The following is an 18114-nucleotide window of genomic DNA, read 5'->3' on the forward strand; positions in this document are numbered from 1 at the left end:
GAGTGTGTGATAAATCTTTTTGGATTTGTTTAATGCTTTTCTTTAAAATGTCATTTAAGCCCTGGCTGGTATGGCTCAATGGATTGAGTGCCAGCCTGCGAATCAAAAGGTCGCTGGTTCGAGTCCCAGTCAGGGCATATGCCCCGGTTGTTAGCCAGGTCCCTAGTTGGGGCGTTTAATAGGCAACCAATCTATCGATGTATCTCTTGCACATCAATGTTTCTCTCCTTCTTTCTCCCTCCCTTCCCCTCTCTAAAAGAAATAAAATCTTTAAAATAAATAAATAAAATGTCATTAAGTTTTAGATCTGTGACCTCTCCCTATTTCATACTACCTATTCTATTTGTTTTACCCACTAACCAGATACTGGTGCTAGTTTTTCTGCCTGTGTCTTTATTTATATATTGTCCATTATCTTTATGTTATTTTATATCTATAGAGAGCATGGTAAACACTTATGAGGAGTTGTTTTACATTGTTCTCCCTTTAGGAGTAAAAGTTGTTAAATGGTTACTTATTTCAGAATCTCCTTGTAACTAGTGGTTAATCTCTGTGAAGTAACTTTATGGGACTTCAGATTTAATCTGTAGATTTAAAAACTGTCAGATAACTGTTTATACATAAAATCACATTTACATACTACAGTCTGTTGTATTTGGAAACTGGTACTGAATTGCAAAAATAGAAATTGTACATAGATATTTACAAGTGATACATTTATCTTAAAATTTGTATGGTTATTAATATTAAATCTCATGAAAATGAGGAAGTGTAAGGAAGAATTCCAAATACACAGGGCATGTCAAAAAGGTGTATAAACAGAAAGAAAGCATTTTTAGTACTTATATATTGCCCTGTCTTTTCTTCTTTCTCTTTCTTAATATATACTAACACTATGGCAGCTTTTATTTAAAATATTCAAGAAATGAGCCCTGGCTGGTGTGGCTCGGTGGAATAAAATATTTAAGAAATGATAAAAGGACTAAGTAAATTCCTAAAAGTAAAAAAGGTGAATACCTAGCCATGAACAAAATCCTGGTTAGTAACTTAAGTCAGAGGTTTTAATCTTTGATTATTTACAATTTAGTTTTGTATTTCATGTATAAGGAGTACACAGTTCATTTACCGGGGACAGTGATCACTGGTAGAGAAAATTAGGGGTGAAATTTTAGTGTACAGGGAAGATTGTATTGCAACATTTACATTTTCCAGCACACTACTGATCTAATTTAACAACAAAAACAACAAAATTCATTAATTAGAAAATTCAGAGGAGGAAACATGCAAATTACCAAATCCAGTTTTTAACTTTAGCTTTGTAAACCCATTGTCATACAAGCCCATAGTACTGTCATTTATAAATTTTCTAATAACTTCATTATTAACCAAGTCCTGGCAATACTAACAAAATGACCTTAACTTACTTAATAGGTCCAAATATCACTGCTAAGAAAAATAACACCACACTCTGCAACTATTTTCTTTCTCATTTAGGCTTTTTCTTAAGGCTGGACTCAGATGGGAAATATGAATTATGATTTTACCCGATCAACTTCACGCTAAAAACAACATGCCTAAAACCAATGCCTGTCAGAATGGCAAACTAAATTACGAACGTAGTAAATGTTTATTAAAATGAGTTAACTTGCACTGTACTGAATTGCAGGTGACATTACTGGTACCTGTGGGGATCCAGGTAGCCCCGGTCATGGTTCCAGACAGGAAAGCAATTTCAGAACCCAGACTTCTGTACGTTTTGCTTGTGATACTGGTTACATCCTTCATGGCTCAGAAGAGAGAACATGCTTAGCTAATGGCAGTTGGACTGGAAGGCAGCCAGAATGCAAAGGTAAACTCAAGCAGAGATTAATGTATTGAAATTGCTGGAATTTAATGTGTATCCAAATTCAAGTTGTTAGTACTAATGAAATTATTCACCAGTTCTTTGTTGCACCCGACCATGGAATAAAAGCAACAGTATTTCAGCTTTACTGACAGCGTTCTACATATGATAAATATTAATTAGAAAAATATCTCTCATGGGTCATTTATATACAAACATTGTTCACATCTTAGCAAACATCTGGATTGGAAAAGTTTAAAATATTTGTTAAGAAGGTTTATTTTTTCCTTTATCACAGTGCTCTATGGTAGACACTATTGGGGGAAAAATAGTTTCTTACATCAACATTACATCAAGATGTGTTTTAGTTTGTAGGTTTGTAGAAATAGGAACATATACAAAGATGTCTGAATATAAATGATATTTTTATTTATAGATTATATTGCTTGTAACTAGAATTTTTTAAATTTTGGATGTTTGAGTAAAATTGTTAATTGTTCTGAGTTAACATATTTAAATATTAATAAGATTGGCTAGAAAATAAAATGTTGCTGGAAAACTATCTTTATAACTTCAATTGTTCTTTTTGAGATGATTTTAGTGCAAAAACTAAACTTGCAAAGGTATTTTTGAAAATTACTCCATATTGTATCAGATGTAATAGTTTTATAAATAGGAAATAATTCCCCAAAGATTTTTTGACAGCTTTTTGATTGATTATATTTCAGAAACTTTTATTGTGTTTAAAATTAGGATCTATATTCTAGGAAAGTTCGTAATCTCAAAGTAGCAAATTCAGCGACCTTAATTCAGAGAGCATTACAACTCAGTAGCTGTCACAGGGAAGGGAGTGGGCGGACAGTGTTGTTGAGGAGACAGTAAGACCTAACTGTTGGCTTTACCACTCAGACTTTGCAAAGGCGAAGTCTCTATAACGTCAGTCATTACTGGGTGATACCTTAGTCAGTCCGCCTTTGTTCAGCTGAACTGCAGAAGAGTTTTAGATGAAGTATCATCTGGTGCTGACTGTTTTATTAGTATGCACTTTATGAAGAAAGAAGAGCAAGGAGTTGTAGAAGATATAACAGAATTAATGTTTTTCTCATGTCATAAATAGAGCTTATATAAATCATTTAGAAAAACAGATTCTAGTAGATGAATGGACAAAGGAAAGGAACACAAAATACAGAAAAGCATTTCAGAGGCAAAGTATTTGCTGCTTCTCTTCACCGTGTCCACAGAGCTTTGAGCCCTCCCTCTTGAGAGGGGGTGCACATACCTCTTTTATTAAGTGAATTTACTTGTATTTAATTCAAATACTACTATGGACAAAAAACATGGGTATTAATATGAAGGAATTAGATACGAGGACAGAAGCGTAAGCATGATTTGTCTGTATCTGTAAAGTTCTTCATTTTTATTGTTGAAAAGAACTGAACCCGGGTCTCTATTTCAAAATGCAAATCACTTGACATTTTGTTAATTTTTTAACTTTATTTTTATTGTTGACACTATTACATATGTCCCCACTTCCCCCTCTTTTGCCCTCTCCCTCCCGGCCCCTCCCCCCTTCCTTGTGGCCCTCACCACACCGTTATCTGTGTCTGTCGGTTATACTTACATGTTCTTCAGCTCATCCAGACAAGGATGACACTTTCCACATCCGTCTCGGATTGTGTCAAGACTGTGGATCGTGACACATAAACACCTATGACCAGATTGTTATTTTAGGCAGGTACTAATGAATACAGAGGAGGGTAATTACTCCAGTCAACAGAAGTAAAAAGTTTTAGCATATCATAGGTTCTAACTGTATAAACTGTGTAAGTCTCCTGTCTCTAACACATGTGCACAGAAACATACAGCACCACTGTAAAGGATCGGCAAAATCAAACATATACGATGCAGTAAGTGATAGAGATGGAATTGTACTTTCGGAAAGTGTTTGTGACTCCTGTTTATGATATGTTGAAAATTTAATGAAAGCCGCTTTAGAATGTATATAGTAATATAAATAAAAATATATGTGGCTACTTAAAATATTTAACTTGCTTATTTTACATCTGTCCTCCTAGAAATTTAATTATAATGAACCTCTGTTGCATCTCATTATCACATATCTTTCCATTTTACATGAGTTGCTTTTTAGGCAGAGACTCCTATAATAGTTCCTTGAAAGATTTCGCAGCACCCGAAGGCAATACTCTTGAGTAATTACTTCACTTTATAAAGTGTTTACCATAGCTACTAACAGAAAACTTGAAAAAAATAGCTGTTGTACAATTTGTACTCCAGTAATTAAAGTAATAAAATCAACATAAATTAATCTTGAATTCCGTCCACTTGTAAAAGATAATTTAATGCTTATTTTAGAGGATTTTATAGCTCCTTTGGATAATTTGAAACAAAACTTCAGTCATTAACTTTTTGTGAGAGGATTTTTAATTATGTTATTTTTATACATACTCTTAACTATTTTTTTTTTTTCATAGCTGTACAGTGTGGTAACCCAGGAACAACAGCCAATGGAAGAGTTTTTCGGATTGATGGCACAACATTTTCTAGCTCGATAATTTACTCCTGCATGGAGGGCTATAGCCTGTCGGGGCCCTCAGTCAGGCAGTGCACCGCCAACGGAACGTGGTCCGGAACTTTGCCGAACTGTACAAGTACGTCTCTTCTCCATGTTTGTCAGCACCACTAGTTATGTGAAAAGTGTTTGAGTATATTCATGTACATGTGCAGTTTACAGCTAATCAAACTGTGCGAGGTTTTGAATATGTGTAGTGTCTTTCAGGTTAAAAAATGATGGTGTTATGGGTAGAGTTTATACTAGTGACTTAAAGACTCACTTAGCAAAGAGGGATCACAGAAAATCAGTGCTGTTAATTGAAATTTAACAATATTTTAAGAATAGAGATAAATGATCAGTTATAATCAAGGTTAATACAAAGAATGCAATTTTTATTTTGCCAGTCTAACACATACCAATAACTGAGTTGGGTTTTTAAAAATCATACTGATTATTAATGGATTCTTGCATCTCCATCATAGGGAGTCCTGGTAGCTGATTTGCCCTTTAGATAGGCTCAAAAAAAAAATGGTATTTTAGAGAGTCTGTATTATAATAAAATTACTCACTTGAAGAAATTTTTTAAATGTATTTGAAATTCCTATATATAAATTAATGCTTATGTATGGAATAAAATAGAATTTATTTAAGCAACAATAATATGTCTATTGGAAAATCATGGTTGCTTATTTATTTAAAAGAACTTCGGTGGCATCGTGGAAATCGTGGGATGTTTAGAAAGGAGGACTGTTTAGAATGTGTTCAGAGACTCCAGGGGTCCTGAGAGGTTGTTAAGCCTCCACAGCGGAAGAGACTCTGGGGAGAGTAAAGGGTGCCTTTTGTGTTGCACTTTGGACAGCTTACATATGTTTTTGCGGTAGGGCCTTCAGTAAAAGTTGGTCGGCTTGTGAATAACAATATAAATGGACTTAATTAAAATTTGTAAAGGAAGAACATGTTGTTTCCAGGACCTAAAAAGGTGTTGGGCTTTTTAACAGGCAGTGCTAAGAAGCTACTAGTTGCTTTGGACGGTGGGGGAGCAGCTATTGGCTGACCTAGTAACACCTAGAAATTTAAGTGAGAATCCAGGGGTTGTACCATCTGCCTCCTTTTCTTTGAGAATATTTGTATATCCTGAATGAGTGGTTCAAATAAATCTACTCAGAGGAGGATGCCATCGGAGTAATGTCACGTCGTAGCTGGGATGCTGGAGAAAATTGGCTGTAGTTAGTGTCTCGCCTGCACAATTGTGTGTGTTGACAGGGCTATTGAGATACTCCGTGTGTACATTGTCTCTTCAAAGGTGAAGGCAGACTATAGCTAAGAGGCTGTTGAAATAAGCACTGAATAGAACATAATAGACAAGTCAGTAATATAATAGCAAAACATTTTCTAGCTGTTGATCAGTCAGTGACAAGTAATATTTCTGGCCCTGTGTCAGCACCAAATGCTGCTGTCACATCCAATCTTCTCGTAGTTCTTTACCTCACCTTATGCAACATCCTCACAGGCTGAGCTGTAGTCTGCAGGACACCCAAGGAGTTCTTTCCCTACATCTCCATAGATCTCTTTTTGTGTCCTCTTGGGTACCGTCTCAATAACTCTGCCCACTTCATTCTCTCCTGACTCTCACATACATCTCTTCCATTCAGGGAGTTTGCCGGGCTCTGCATGGGGTCCTCCTCCCTGGGCTACAGCCTAGAAACTCTTAATGCAGTAGGACAGGGCCGTTTTTGGACTCATTGGTTACCTGTCACTCAAGGACCACTGCGCTTTGATGCCTTTTGAAACTTGTTTTTTTTTCTTCTAATTTTGTTGTTGTTTTTTGTTTGTTTTGTTTTAATATTGTGTCCTTTTTTGGGGGAGTTGTTTCAAATGGAGCGTGAAGCCTTATCTATTTCTCCATCTTGAAGATAGAAGTCCTCCTACTTACTTTGAAAATGTCTCAATTCTGCAAGACTGAACAATTTAATAATTAACAAATAGGCTTTACTATTTCATACTATACCAACCCATGTGAGCCTTAAAATTCTTACTAGTGCCATTTAAGTATCAGCTCAAATGATGCACATTTGCAAAAGCCTTTTCAGCACAGTACTTTCTCATATTCCTTCTAACGAAAAGTGATTTCTCCATACCATGTAACTCTTCTCACTATTACCTGTAGGCTAACCTGTGAACCTTACAGGCCATTGGTAACCAGGTCTGCACGTCTCATTGCCCTTCTAGGGTGGAGCATGTCATGTGACACATGAGTGACTCAACACATAATTGTTGACTGACTCAAATATCGCATGTGAATTTTATTTTACCTATTAGTGTACACAACCTATTGTTTCACTCCATTTTAAAGCAGTTGCAGAAAGAGCTTATAAGTTTCTAGTATATTGTGTGTTTTAAAATTAGAGTTAACGGAAAGACTGAAACAATGAGTGTATTCTGAGTAAAAGAAATCTGAATAGCACATCCTTTTTTTTTCACAATAAGAATAGCAATTTTCTTTCATCATGGATAAATACCTAAGTATTATATTTAAGATATTTTCCAATGTTAGTAATGATAAACAAGGAAGCATATCCCAAGTCCTGGATTGAAAATTACATTAATACATTAATTTTTAAAATTAAATGGTCTTCATTTTTCCTTAGAAGTTGTAAGTCAAGTTAAAAATCACTCAACTCAAGACAGATTAAGTACAAATAACATATCAAAAATATAAAGAAAGTCCCTTTTTTATGTCAGTTCTTCAAGGAGAAATTCTTCAAAGAAGGTATTTCAAGCAGCATTTCAAGCATCATCTTTTTTTTTAATTAATTAATTTATTTTTATTCAGTTACAATTGTCTTCATTTTCTCCCCTTCTCTCCACCCCACCCCAGCCAGTCCCACCTCCCTCCCCCACCTCTACCCTCCCCCTTGATTTTGTCCTTGTGTCCTTTATAGTAGCTCCTATAGACCCCTCTTCCCACTATCCCCTCCCCACTCCCCTGTGGCTATTGTTACAATGTTCTTAATTTCAATATCTCTGGTTATATTTTGTTTGTCAAGCATCAGCTTTTAAATGATGATGTTGTTATTAAACTAAAAACTGAAAACGTGTTAGCAATTGACTTTATAGGTAAAAAAAAAAAAGTTGCTAATTCCCTAGGAGGAGCTACCCAAACCAGAAGAAAACACAAAAGTATACCCAGATAGAGAACAAAGAGTAAAGTTTCAGTAGCAATTAAAATAAACTAAACTGCCCTGGCCACCGTGGCTCAGTTGCTTGGACCGTAGTCCCACAAGCCAAAAAGGTCACTGATGTGGTTCTGGGCCAGGGCTCATGCCTAGATCTGGTTGGGCCACATACAAGAAGCAACCATTGGATGTTTCTTCATCAATGATTCTTCCCTCCCTCCCTGCCTTTCCCTCTCTCTGAAACCAACAGCTATGTCCTCAAGTGAGAATAAAAATAAATAAATAAAATAAAATAGATTGAAGTTCTGTAGTTAAAGCATCTAATATACTGAAAATGCTTATATATGGTGATCAAATTGAATTAGAACTGATGTTTCAGATTCCTTCTCATTAATTTGCAGTGGAAGTTAATGTAAATATTTGATTGATATAATTCCTGTAATTTGGGAGCTGGAAGAGATTGTGTTACCGACTCACATGTGTGGATAAGGAAACCGAGGCACCAAATCATTTAATTGACTCTGACACTGCTAAACGTAATGGATTGAATTTGCCATTCAATTTCAGTATTTTCTATACATGCCAGAAAGGTTAAGCTCAAATAAAAAAAATTTAAATAACTTTTGATTTAATTTGATTACATTCGGTATGCACTGTTTTTTTCTGGTATCCATGTGCAAGGGCCTAAATATAATTTGAAATAAATTATGAAAAAAATTAAAGTACCTGAACGAAATTTTCAAACAAAAGCCCTGATAGCAATTTTTGGAAAATCTACTGAAACAAAAATTCACTTCTTTTATTGAAATTGTAACCAATTTTACTCATAAAGAATAATATCTGTCATAATAGTGTTTACCATTTGTTAGGATTTGTGCTAAGTGCTGTACATATATTCCTTCACTTATTTCTAATAATAAAGCTATGGAGTGTATATTATTATCTCTTCTATTTCACACTTGAAGAAATGGTATCTTATAAAGAAAACAGAACTTTCCCATGGAAACACAGCTAGTTTATGTAGATTCTAAGGTTTTAAATCCAAGTCTATTTGATTCCAGACACAATGTGCTCAAGTTCACTTCATTTTCTCCTTTTGTATTTTTCTCCAATTATTTTCTTGTTTTTATCTGCTATCTTTAGTACATTAGCCAAGTGCATCTGACATGATAGAAAATAGGACATTGTTTATTATGCATATGGAAGTGTTTTGTTAATTTATAATCTATTCCTCAAAATTTTTCAGTTTCTCTGCATTTACCAATTTAAGTACCACAGTGCTATATCATTTCTTATTGAGCTGACCACTGGTAAAATTTGTTTTTGCTTAACAATCCTTTCTCCTTAAAATTACAATATACTCTCTCTGTCTTTAGTAATTTTATTGCTTGTCTCAAGATGAAATGTGCCACATACAGTGCAAATATATCTCCATAATAAATCTGAAAACCTTACAAGAGATGAAGTATTTTCATGTAATGAGTCAAAGGAAATGAACCAAGTACTGTTGAATCACATATATAATTATTAACAAGGGGGATCTGCTAGAATTAGGACAATATCAGTGGAAAGACAGGAAATCAGCAAGACTGATGGTATAATAGAGCATCCAATAAAGGGTTATTTGAATATTAAAGAATTAATAGAGACCCTTGCAGAAATTAATAAGTCCTTGAAGATAGCTAAATAAATTATAATTTACAATGGTGTGATAAAGTAAAATATAAATAAATTTAATTTGGAGTTTTCCACTTAAAAAAATAAAATTTTGGTCACATGAAGTATTTCTTCCTGGGCTAGTTGTCCTTAGGCACTTTGTCCTTAGTTCTTCCTCCATAAGGAATATCAGAGAAGTGATCCAATGATTTTATTATATTTTTTAATCTATAAATGCAGTTAAAATGAAATAGAGACCTGTGGGGATATAATGTAATTTGACTACGCATAGCTTCAGTTAATAAAAAAAATCATTTACACAAAACTTACTATGTTTGGGCACTATGCCAAGAAATGAGAATGAAGAGTTCAGTAAGTAAGGCCTCTGGTCTCTAATATTTTATAGGCCTGTGTAGTAGCTTTGGGATTCCAAGCATTTTGGCCCCTTGAGAATTCCTCAGTGGGGTGATTTGAAAATGTATCTTTATTTGCTCGAATGCCCAGCAACAATGTGCACACACACCACAACCACCTCACAAATGCACACACATGCTCTTCTCCGGTCTTTAAAAACCCTAGTCCCATCACATGTTTAAATGTGTCATCTGAGCCCTGGCTTGTGTGGCTCAGTGGACTGAGCCTGAGCTGCGAACCAAAGGGTAACTTGTTCAATTCCTAGTCAGGGCACCTGCCTGGGTTGTGGGCCAGGTCCCCAGTGAGGGCCTTGTGAGAGGCAACCACACATTGGTGTCTCTCTCCCTCTCTTTCTTCCTCCCTTCCCCTCTCTCTAAAAGTAAATAACTAAAATCTTAAAAAAAATAAATGTGTCATCTGTGATTGCTTTCCCCATTTTAATAATTTTTGGAAACATGTTTGGAAGAAACATTATTTAACAACAATGGCAATTCCCCTCTGCTTCCCCCCTCATATCTCGCCATAGTGGAGATGTTGGTAAAAGTGTAAAATTTTACTCACATAAATTCTATCTGCTAATATTTAACCACCTTCAGATTGTAAAGGAGTTGGTAAATTTCCCATTTAATTGATCCTTCTCTAAAATTATGCCTCACAAACAAGAATACTTCCCTTCTCTTTACACCCATCCTTCTGCAACTCCAAACAGGTCCTTCTCAAGCTCATCACCTGTGCTGGATTGTGAGTCTTCCTCCAGATACCCTCATGGGCGGGTAAAAGCATGTATCTTGAGGTTAAGGTCACACATTCAAACATTGTGCACGTGTTGGCAGAGGGATTATAAATGGTAAGAAACATTCACGGAACTAAACCAAATGGGAAAGGAAAGTAGTTGCCACGCTATCAGTAACTCATAACAGTAATTTAATTATAAAATTTATTTAAGTTCTCTGTGATGTTCATACTGAAAGAAAAGATTTGAAAACTAAGCACAAGTAAATACTCATTCAAAAATACTGTTTTGTAGTTACTGCTTTTTGTTTTCTTTCCTTTTTTTTTTTTTTTCTTTTGTCAGCACGAGAACCACTCAGGGTAGGTATGGCATAGGACCTTTTGCTGTCTAACAGGCCTGGTACCTGGAGTACACAGTGCTCACAGTGTGTGGGGAAAAAGATACAATCCATGCCAGGGCGGGGCTTGTCAGGTGGAGTAAGGACTGGCTTTCAGGTCTAAAAGAAATATGTCCACTTATTTCGTGGATTTTTTTTAATCTACTAGAACTTCTTCCAACACGACCAATGCCCTGCCCCCAGCAGATCTCGTCATTTGGGTCAGGGACAGCATCCTTAATCAGACCCAGTCCTAAATGAATCTAAGGCGCTTTGTTCCTAAGGACCAGGACAGAAATGGTCCTCGCTGGACTTTGTTACCAACCCGAGAACTCTCCAAGTTTTTTGTTTGTGAGTTGTTTTGTTTTTGTAGACCATAGGACAGGGAGATGGAGCTAATCTCACACAAGAGAAAGCTGGGGGCTATCCCAGCATGAAACGGGGTGAAGTGAGGCTGAAAAGTCATCTAAATCTCCTCAAGGAGAGAGCGCTGTGGCTGAATGCAGTGGTTCTTAAACAGGCAATTTTGCTTCCCAGGGGACATTTGATAATGTCTGGGGTTATTTTTGGCTGTCACACTGTAGGTGAGTGGATTGTGCTAACAGTGTCTAGCAGGAAGAGGTCAATACTGAACACCTTCCGCGCAAAGAGCAGCCTCACACAATCAAGAATTAATTAGTCCCAACTGTCAATAGTGCCAAGGTTAAAATAAAGAAAATTTACCTCACTGAGACCTAAAAACAAAATCAACAGTTGGATTGAGAGATCATGTAAAACCGAAAGTGCTGTCAGAGAAACGGTTGATCACCTTTCTGGAACTTCATTTTGCTCTAGTAGAATTTTATTCCAGGCTTGAAACCTGGCAAAGCGAAAGCATAAGGATGCCTGAGCAAGCATGTGTATTGCTACATTGTCTCTAGTAGGAAACAATGAGGTAACTGAAACCTGGGCCCACAGGAGTTTGGTTTCATGAATTACATCGCATGTTTATCCATATAAGAGAGTACTATGTGATTAAAATGTTACATGGACCTATGCGTACTCACATGTAAAACTATCCATTAGATACTGAGTAAAAATAGATTGTGTTTAAAAGTGTGGATAGTATGACCCTATTTCATTTACATGTGCATATTTATAATGATCGTCTAAGATGTTTTGAAGTGCCATAGACTAAAATTACCACAGTGATGTTTTATTTTTAGCCTAGAGGTTATCTGCTTCAATTTATCATAAATGATGCCAAATGAGCATCAATTAAATGATAGAAGCTAATGAGTAAACCTCCCATAAAAACAAATTCAAACCTTTACAAGAACATATGTGTTTTTGCAAATCCGAGCTATTTCATCATTCCTTATATACTCATTCACTAATTTATTCTAGAAACAAGTATTTACTTTATATTTGTGATGTACTAGACTAGGCTGAGAATGCAGCAGTGTGGAAAAGAGATAATCTGTCTCCGTGGAGTTTACTGGTGTGTGTTTCTGTAAGTGCGCTTCTGTGTGTACGTAAATGCTGTGTCCTTAGCGATTTTGGTGACTTTTGAAAAGATTTTCTTACAGTAAACCAAGGCACTCCATTGTCAGTACTGATGTTTGCAAATTTTAAGGTAAATCTCTAAGGAGCTATGATTCTAAAGTTTTGCTTGCAGAGACCAAAAGCCTCTTTCTGTTGTTGAAAACACGCTGGTGGTGAATGAATTGACTTGTGGAGCAGGTGCTGTTTAAAAAGACCGTTGCTATTGGAAACTGCCTCTTTCACTGGCCTTTGCTTCATTAGAAAGTCACCAAACACATCGTTCTGAAGCTGCTGTTGTCCAGTGCCCCATTCATGAGCTGCCACGCTATGCAGAACTCTTTCTCAGTGTCTCTGCAAAATAAACCCTCTGTCCTCTGATAGATGCATCTCAGCTCCTGTGCCTTTCCACCCAGTTAGATGGCCTTTCTCTCCAGGGTTCTAATTGAGTCTGTAAAGCATTGCCCCTAAAATAGCAATGGTGGGTGTGCCCTTTCATTTTCCTCTTCATAATTGGAATCTAGTTTAAAAATATAAAATAACACAAGGTAACATAAAACAAAATAAATTGAAGGCTGATACTCACTTTCATAAATTTTGAAACTGGAAAAAAAAAAAGGCATATGGGGAAAGACAAGGTTTGATTTCCTATCCAACTTGGTTGTATAATTTAAAAATCTTTTCCTCACCAATAATCAAAAGGACAAAAATAATTTTGTGTGCAAAAAGTCTTATTAGGAGTCCGGTAGAAATACTCAAAGAGGGTGATTTCAGCAAACTTGTCTCCAGAGCTTTGAGGATTAGCAGGTAGAGTGCCGTGAACATCGTTCTTTATTTATTCACCATTGTGCATGGCCCTCAAACTTCTGACTCAATGGATTAGAATAATATGAAAGGAATGTTGAGATCATAATTCTTAATGTTAAGTTAATAAGTACAAGGGCTTCCAAAACTTAATATCTAATGTCTATTTTTAGTCTTTAACCCTGGTACCTTCAAATTTCTAGGAAGAATTACTTAAAAATAAAAATCAGGGAATATAACCCAGATTCACCTGATGTAGTTATTAACCCTTTTATGAACAAAAAGATTTGAGAGGCAAAAAAAGATAATAAAAGGCAAGCATGCCACTGTTTGTGTTTTTTTTATATCCAGAAAAGAAAAAGTATAACCTGTCTTTTCTTTTTTTCTCTTAGCAGCAAGAAAATGTTCAGCCAATTCATTGCCCAAATCATGTTTAAGTCATGTGCTTGAAACAGCAAGTGCTTTGGTGGCTTATGTATAATCTCTGTTACGTTTTATTCTTAACTGTCATATTAGGATTTTTAAAAAATCTTCTATGCTGTCTTACGTCTTTTTGAAAGCTTTGGTGGCATCATAAGTGATGATATATGTAATCAGAGCCTGTGTTATGGACAAGTGATGCTGGTAGAACCTCAAAGGGCCCTGTGCTTAGGATTTAATGCTTTGTGATTACTATCTCGAAAGATTCGATAGCTTTACCTTTGAATGTGTGTTTTGTAACTGAAGTCCCCTGGGAAAGTGGAGCATGTAATGAGGGTTTGGAGCCTCTGCTCAAAAATGAGGGGTGCAGCTGGCTTCTCTGCCTCCCTGTCTTCCTAGGATGGGTTGTAGGCCTTTTGCTCCCCACTACCTGGCACCCCTGCGCCTTTCTGGCCTCTCTGTTCACACCCCTGCTTAGGGGCCACTGATGCTCACTGCTCAGATGCTCCATCCTGTCCGCAGCAGAGGAAGGCTCATGTTACACCTTCGTTCTCCGTCCTGTTTGAAGGGCCCTGGTGCAAGCAAAGGGCAGCCAGAGTTTGGTGTATTTGTGCAATCTTGGTGCAGAATATCTGTGCCCTGGGCTCGCCGTGCCAGGGCATGTTTAGCAAGCACTTGACAGAATCCTTGATGGAAGCCCTTCACTCGCACCCAATCCAGGGAGCAAGCTCACTCCAAAGTAGAGGTGGTTCTTTTTTTCCGGGTTGTTCTTTCACTTGGGTTGGCAATGAGTTCTTGGAAATGGGAAATTGATCTCTCTGTCCCTAGCTGTAGCAGTTTTATTTTTTACCGAGCCTCACAAATTATGTATCCCACCCTATACATGATAAAAATTACAGTTTAGAGTTTATTCATTCTTTTATCCATTCAATAAAAAATATTTTTGCACCTAGCATAGTTTTAATTAAACTATTATAATATCCAGTTGAGTAATACTGTGCAGAAAATATTCTCTCAGTCCAAGAAGCCTGACACATTGGAAACTTCAGTAGCCATATATAAAAATACAGATTTTAAATTTTATGCTAGAAAGCTTGATTCTGTGGATGGCTTGCTCATGATCACCTAATGCGTGTTAAAACAGGTTACCACGTCAGAGTTTCCTAGCATAAAATGACATAATAACCTAACCTTTGCGAGGTGTAAGTGACAATTTCTGAACTATATGTATAGAACCCATAATAAGCATACCTGGTCACCATCAGAAATTGCTAGTATGTGGTTTAAATATGCTTGTCTTTTATGATTAGAGAGGAACATGATAACTAATTTTCCCTACTTATATGTTAAGTATGCCATATGCTTGGTTTCCTCTCTATTACATATGTACCACATTAACCATCTGCTTCTATAATTCAATATTGATAGTAATCAGTTGTGGAGACCCAGGTATCCCTGCCAATGGATTGAGATATGGAGATGATCATGTAGTCGGACAAAACGTCTCGTACCTGTGCCAGCCAGGCTATACCATGGAACTGAACGGCTCCAGGATCAGGACTTGTACAACCAACGGCACATGGAGTGGAGTGATGCCAACCTGTAGAGGTAGAATGAGTTCTTCGTTACTTATAAGTGACAATGACCGTGTATGTCCATTTTTAATATGAAGATTGAAGGTAAACTTAAATAGTGTGTTGTGTATTGTTTCACTTTTTTGAAACTGAAAAAATGATTGCTTCTGTTCTTATTTTTAAACCATATAGAAGATAATAATATATAGGATTCAAAAACATTTCAATAAAAACATTTTATCTTATTGTGAGTAGTGCCAGTGAACTTTAATGTAACAGAAACAACAAAAATATCATGTACTCTGACATGTAAATAGTACTGTCGTTTAGACTGACTGATGAAGAGTTAATGGTGAATAGAACCTTGATGATTTACAACAGCAACCCAACCTTTTCATCTCTTGACACACATAAGCTAGTTACTAAACTTCTGTGACAAACCAGAAATTTATAGTTTTTGCCAATCTGACAAAGAACGGTATAATTTTGACTTGCAAAAAATATAGGAGTAAATAACTACGTTTTTGCTCTAAAGTGACTTTTTAAAAAGTAAGGTGCCTATACTTGTATATAAGGATTTCTGGTACCAAGAATTAATCAATCAGATGCAAACTTATTATGCAACATGACCAATGAGATGTAACTCTATTATATGACCTATGTATTTATGTTTCAAGACAGGGCATTCAAACTGGTCGGCTATTGTTGTGTTGCATGTTGTCATTTTTTTTTTTTATTTGACAATCTGATGGAAAAGAGGTCAGTGCCCTGACTAGTCAGGTATTTCATGTTTTAAAATTTTTTTGCAGCACGCCAGTTGAAAATCACTGTTACAACTTTAATTTGGTGATTTGTTTGGATTAAATAGTACATGGACGGGGCAAAAAATGTAGTAGTTTGAAAACAGTTAACCTGAAATATAAAACTTTAATTTTCCTTAAAGAAAAGGACAAAGTAAAGAATGCAATCTAGAATTAATCTTTTACTCAATATAGACATAGAGTTGCTACCTTACGCTATTTATTTTTCAGTTGGAAATATTTTCATACTTGTGGCCAGTTTTTCAGATTGATTACTTGTGGAATAGTGTAATTGCAATGTCACGTAACTTACATCGCATAATAATACTATTGATTTTTAAAGATAATTTAGATTTCCCATTGAGGTGTCTCTCTACATAAATTGATAGGTTTGTATCTCCCTGGCATCTAACAAAGACTCTAACACAAAAAATTCTGATGTGTGTTTTTCTTATTGATATCACAGTTTGGGAATCAGATCGCTGTAACTAGTCCATGAAGATATGTGAATGGACACTTTATATTGTAAAAGTGATTTCACACACAATTAATTGATCCTGATAATGACAATGTTATACAAATGCAAAAATTATTCAGATATGTTGCTAGTCGTGGAATCATTCCTCATATTTTAGCTGGTACCTTTCTTCTTCCCCTCGTCTCTGTCACCTTAGCCGACCTATCTCTGCTTGAGGACGACTTAAAATAACTTCTAAAATGACTGTTTAAAAATCTCATAATACATTTAAATATTCTACATTAACTTTTAACATATGAATCTAAGTGGATAATAGAAACAATTTAGATATTTTAATGAGATACATGATTTGTGTTTTCAAAAATATCATATAATTACTACCAAATTCCTTACTACAATGCTGACATCCTATACGTATAGCCAAACAACCCAGCTCTTTATTCTGTCTAAACGTCATTGGAAAAGAATATAAAACCAATAATTTATCAGTTACAGTACTGGAGGAAGATTAGCCTCTATTTGCCTTCTCTGAGACGTCAGGCAGTTTGTTGTTTTGTAAGAGAATCTCTGACCTTCAGTAGCCATTATGTTGCCAAGAAGTCGTTGTGTTCTAGAGGGAGTAATTCCAGGGATCTGTCAGGAATACCGCCAGGAGGATAAAACATGTTGCACACCATATCCTCCTCCAAAAGGTTAAAGGAGCACAAATGCTTCTCCTACTGATGTTTGTTTATTTTTTACACCCAGCATGTTTCAAAATCTGTGCCTAATCGCTTTTGATGTAATTGCAGCTGTTACCTGCCCAGCCCCTCCCCAGATCTCTAACGGAAGGTTGGAAGGAACAAATTTCGACTGGGGCTTCAGTATTAGCTACATCTGTTCTGCAGGCTATGAGCTGTCCTTTCCTGCTGTTTTGACCTGTGTCGGGAATGGTACCTGGAGTGGGGAAGTACCACAGTGCTTACGTAAGTACAATCTCCATGCTTAAAATTATATTTTCCCATTTTCACTCTCTTAGAGCGATTTTACTTACATTACAACTGTTACTTAAAATTTTTTAACTTTGTCAGAATAAATATGAGATTGTTATACTCCTTCCAATGTGTAAAGTTTCATTGAAAAAAATCAGTGTTTATCAATGTAGCTACTTTTCATGTAATCCAACCATTATATTTCTTCTGCTCTAAATCTAACGTTTAGACTAAATTGCTTTGTTTGCAAACTTTTCTTAATTTTCAAACTTATTCCTCAAAATAGAGAGCCTCTGAGATTAATCTGACAGAATTATTCTTATTTAAGTCCAGTGTATCACAGCTGAATGCTTTAATTTAACCCCAAATCTCTTTCTGCAATAAATTGATGTTACTTCTACATGTTCATTGAAATCAAGTTCTTATGCTGGCATTTGCTATGATAATGATTGTGATTAGACACCTAAAATTGCTAAGGTAAGTGTAGAGATAAGAGATTATTATTTGTTATAGAGGTTGCTGTATACTATATATCCCAGCAAATATCATTTGAAGATTGATCTGCAAGATTACAAAACCCAAAAAGCCAGATTTTTGTTTTATATGTTATTGCAGTACGTGATGTGGGCGGTACTCATTCAGAGACATTAATTGCTATCCTGTTCCTAGGCTTTTCCTTCCCAGCATGAGATAGGAGAGCATTCTCCCTGTCCCCATGGCCTTGAAGTGAGGCAGAGCTAACTAAGGGGCACAGCATCCTCCAGTCTCAGCTCATT

At 36.0% G+C, this 18114-nt stretch overlaps 1 protein-coding gene across 2 annotated transcripts in view; it reads left to right on the forward strand.

Annotated features, from left to right (window-relative positions):
• CSMD3 (CUB and Sushi multiple domains 3) overlaps positions 1 to 18114 on the forward strand; it is an 885055-nt gene that overhangs the window by 828546 nt on the left and 38395 nt on the right. For both annotated transcript variants that reach the window (XM_024572155.3, XM_045181698.2), the window contains 4 exons: positions 1667 to 1849; positions 4336 to 4512; positions 14944 to 15123; positions 17159 to 17332. In XM_024572155.3, coding sequence (XP_024427923.2) covers positions 1667 to 1849; positions 4336 to 4512; positions 14944 to 15123; positions 17159 to 17332 — 714 coding nt within the window. The remainder of the gene's footprint in view (positions 1 to 1666; positions 1850 to 4335; positions 4513 to 14943; positions 15124 to 17158; positions 17333 to 18114) is intronic.

This window comes from Desmodus rotundus, chromosome 8 (genome assembly GCF_022682495.2).
Source record: "Desmodus rotundus isolate HL8 chromosome 8, HLdesRot8A.1, whole genome shotgun sequence".
Taxonomy (NCBI): Eukaryota; Metazoa; Chordata; class Mammalia; order Chiroptera; family Phyllostomidae; genus Desmodus; species Desmodus rotundus.